This window comes from Gigantopelta aegis, chromosome 8 (assembly GCF_016097555.1).
Source record: "Gigantopelta aegis isolate Gae_Host chromosome 8, Gae_host_genome, whole genome shotgun sequence".
NCBI classification, from domain to species: domain Eukaryota; kingdom Metazoa; phylum Mollusca; class Gastropoda; order Neomphalida; family Peltospiridae; genus Gigantopelta; species Gigantopelta aegis.
Genome location: NC_054706.1, coordinates 55,605,694 through 55,609,069, shown reverse-complemented (window position 1 = coordinate 55,609,069; position 3,376 = coordinate 55,605,694). Strand labels below are relative to the sequence as shown.

The window sequence follows — 3,376 nt, the reverse complement described above, 5'->3', positions numbered from 1 at the left end:
AAAAGTTTCTTTGTTTGTTTTGTTTTGTTTAACGACATCACCAGAGCACATTGATTTATTAATCATCATCTATTGGATGTCAAATATTTGGTAATTTTGACATATGGTCTTAGAGAGGAAACCTGTTACATTTTTCCTTAATTAGCAAGGGGTATTTTATATGCACCGTCCCACATACAGGATAGCACTTACCACGGATTTTGATATATCAGTCGTGGTGCACTGGTTGGAACGAACAATAGCCCAATATGCCCACCGATGGTGATCAATCTTAGACCGACCGCGCATCAAGCGAGCTTTTTACTACTGTGCTACGTCCCGACCCCATACCACAATTAATGCATTAACTCATTTTGTACTTGATCTTCCGTTAGCACATTCCACCTTTAAAGCAGGACAAGTTCAAGTTCAAGTTCTTTATTACTTTACGTTATCAGCATAATACAATGTCAGGCCAGGTCAGAGTGTTTATAACGTGCACATTTAGAACAAGCTGTTGTAGCGTACGCCTGTCCTGGGCGCAGGTGTCGACTTCGGCCGGCTCCTCCGTCCAGGACAGGAAAGGGTTGGGTTGGTGGGGTACCGCCTGCACTGGGAGGTACAAGGGAGCACCAGCAGTCCGACCGGAGCCTGTAACAGGCTGAGGGTGGTATGGTGCTATGGAATTTGGAAAGTCTCGTGAAATTAAGCCAAAGAGAAAGGGTGCGCAGTTTTGTGAAGGAAATTAGGCGCAATTTTGAACGGTCCGTCAAAAAGTAAAATAGGGAGCTGCATATAGTTTTGGAAGATTAGTATGCCGTGAGTAGCTCGTTAAGTGGACCTTGTTGGTATTGACTTGTCTCCCTACGTTGCCCATAAGGGTCCTTAAAAGGCGTGATCTGTTCTGATCCATAATACAATGTACAACAAAATAATAAATATATACAGGATTTGTACAGGATTATGGTCGAGAGTGGTTTAGTAAATAATAATAATAATAATAATAATAATAATAATAATAATAAATTAAGGTTCTATTGACTTATATTATTTAATACATATAAAAGGCATTATTAAGTATACTGAGAGATACATGTATTATTGGTTTAATATACATGTAAACGAATCGTATTATGCTGAATAAATAGAAATAATGTTAATATTAACCAATTTGCTGCAATGGCTGATCTATAACGACATTCGCTCTATATAAATATTTTTCGAGATTATTACGTTCTTTAGCATTGTCAGACGCTAATAGCTGGGTAAGTTTGAAAATGCTTGGACGTCTATAGTAATATGTGTAGCTGTCCGCTGAGGTGTTTTAAAATAATTAACATCACAATATTATTGGCCAGTATTATTAATAATTAATTTTCCTTTTATTTATTTTAGAAAGTGAACCCGAAGAGTGTACATCAGTGGCCTCGTCCGCGGAAGAGAAAGAAAGTTTTTTGTGACCAGAAAGTACAAAACTGCAGACTAAATGATCTCATCAGTATGAACGTTTGCATAATCTCATTTACTGATACACTTGTATAATATGTATACAACTCCCTGCTGAGACCAACCCTAAAGTACTACCCTGAGTTTGTAGCCATTAAAGGGACAGCCCATGAAAATGCACACGAAGTTTAATTAATCTGCAAACCTGTAAAATATTTGGATAAAGCTACAATTGAGTAAAACATGAGTCTGTGACTTTGAAATGGTGAAATACACTCTACAAATAGACCAAAACTTGACTCCATAACTGTTACTTCTCAGACGCACGTGCGTTTTCGTAAAATATGAGAAATATATTTTGTGATATTAAAAACACCAGGATGACTGAAAACACTTCGAATGTACGGAAATGGATAATATAAACAATAAAATCTAAGTAAAGTATGATTTCAGTTATAAAAAACGGCTCTAATAGTAAACAATATGCCTCAGTGCTTTCAAACTAGGGTCTGCCCCTTTAAACTAGACAATGAATTACACTCGCGTTTAATGCACTTGGGTAATGAAATATAAAACTGTACATTCTGGAATCCTTTTAATTCAATTATTTCAAATTTTGTTTGACAGTTGGAAAAATATTGACGCGTACGTAATTATTATATGCAAAAATCAATATCGAGATGCTATAAAGATTATTAATGGTCAAACATGCGTGTAATATACACATATTTATGCCTAAGCAATAATTATATGTTGTAATTTGGATAATTAAAAATGGCTTTATTATCAGTAAACATATTACAGTGGCTTCTGACTAAGGGTACTACTACCACCACCACAACTACTACTACGAGTACTACCACCACCACTACTACCACCACTACTACCACCACTACTACTACTACTACTACTACTACTACTACTACTACTACCACTACTACTACTACTACTACTACTACTGCTGCTACTACTACTACTACTATTGATACTACTACTACTAATACTACTCCTACTACTCCTACTACTATTACTACTCCTAATATTACTACTACTAGCCTACTTCTACTACCGCTACCACTACTACTCCTCCTCCTACTACTACTACTCCTCCTCCTCCTACTACCACTCCTACTACTACTATTACTACTCCTAATATTACTACTATTAGCCTACTTCTACTACCACTACTGCTACTACTAGGCCTACTACCGCCACTACTACTACTGTCAGACCTAATACTACTACTACAAAACTATTACTATTACTGACCCTACTACTAAAATTAATGAACTACCTTACAGTAGTCTCACAGTCTAGTCTTATTCCGTTCACATATTCACCCCCATCCCCACTCCTACCCCCACCCCTACCCACACAAACACCGCTGACATAACAGTTGACAAAAATACAAAACCTATTTTTATGACATTAATACTGTCTAACTGTTATAACTGTTTATATTTTCTGTGAATATAAATGTATTTAATTAAGCTTGAGTTGATTGTAATTTCTCCTGTCCATTTTATATCCAAAAGGTTTCTAAGTAACTACGAACAATAAAGCAATCGCTTCAGGTCAGGTCAGGTCAGCTCAGATCAGGTCAGGTCAGGTCAGGTCAGGTCAGGTCTGGTCATAGGGTTGTACGTGCATATTCAGAGTAAGCTGTTGTAGCGCCCGCCTGTCATGGGCACAGGTACCTGCCTTGCCCGGCTCCTCTGTCCAGGACAGGAGCATCCGCTTCAGACTGGTAAAGAGCTCGCTTGATGCGCAGTCGGTTTAGGATCGATCCCCGTCAGTGGGCCCATTCGGCTATTTCTTGCTCCAGCCAGTGCACCACGACTGGTACATCAAAGGCCGTGGTATGTGCTATCCTGTCTTTGGGATGGTGCATATAAAAGTTCCCTTGCTGCTAATCGAAAAGAGTAGCCCATGAAGTGGCGACAGCGGGTTT

At 38.4% G+C, this 3,376-nt stretch overlaps 1 protein-coding gene across 1 annotated transcript in view; it reads left to right on the top strand.

The window, feature by feature from the left end:
* Window positions 1–1,687, top strand: part of LOC121380047 — a 33,107-nt gene extending 31,420 nt beyond the window's left edge. Inside the window, exon 3 of the mRNA XM_041508779.1 lies at window positions 1,375–1,687. Within this exon, the coding sequence (XP_041364713.1) occupies window positions 1,375–1,439 (65 nt within the window). The 3' untranslated portion in view covers window positions 1,440–1,687. The remainder of the gene's footprint in view (window positions 1–1,374) is intronic.
* Window positions 1,688–3,376: the final 1,689 nt, after the last annotated feature.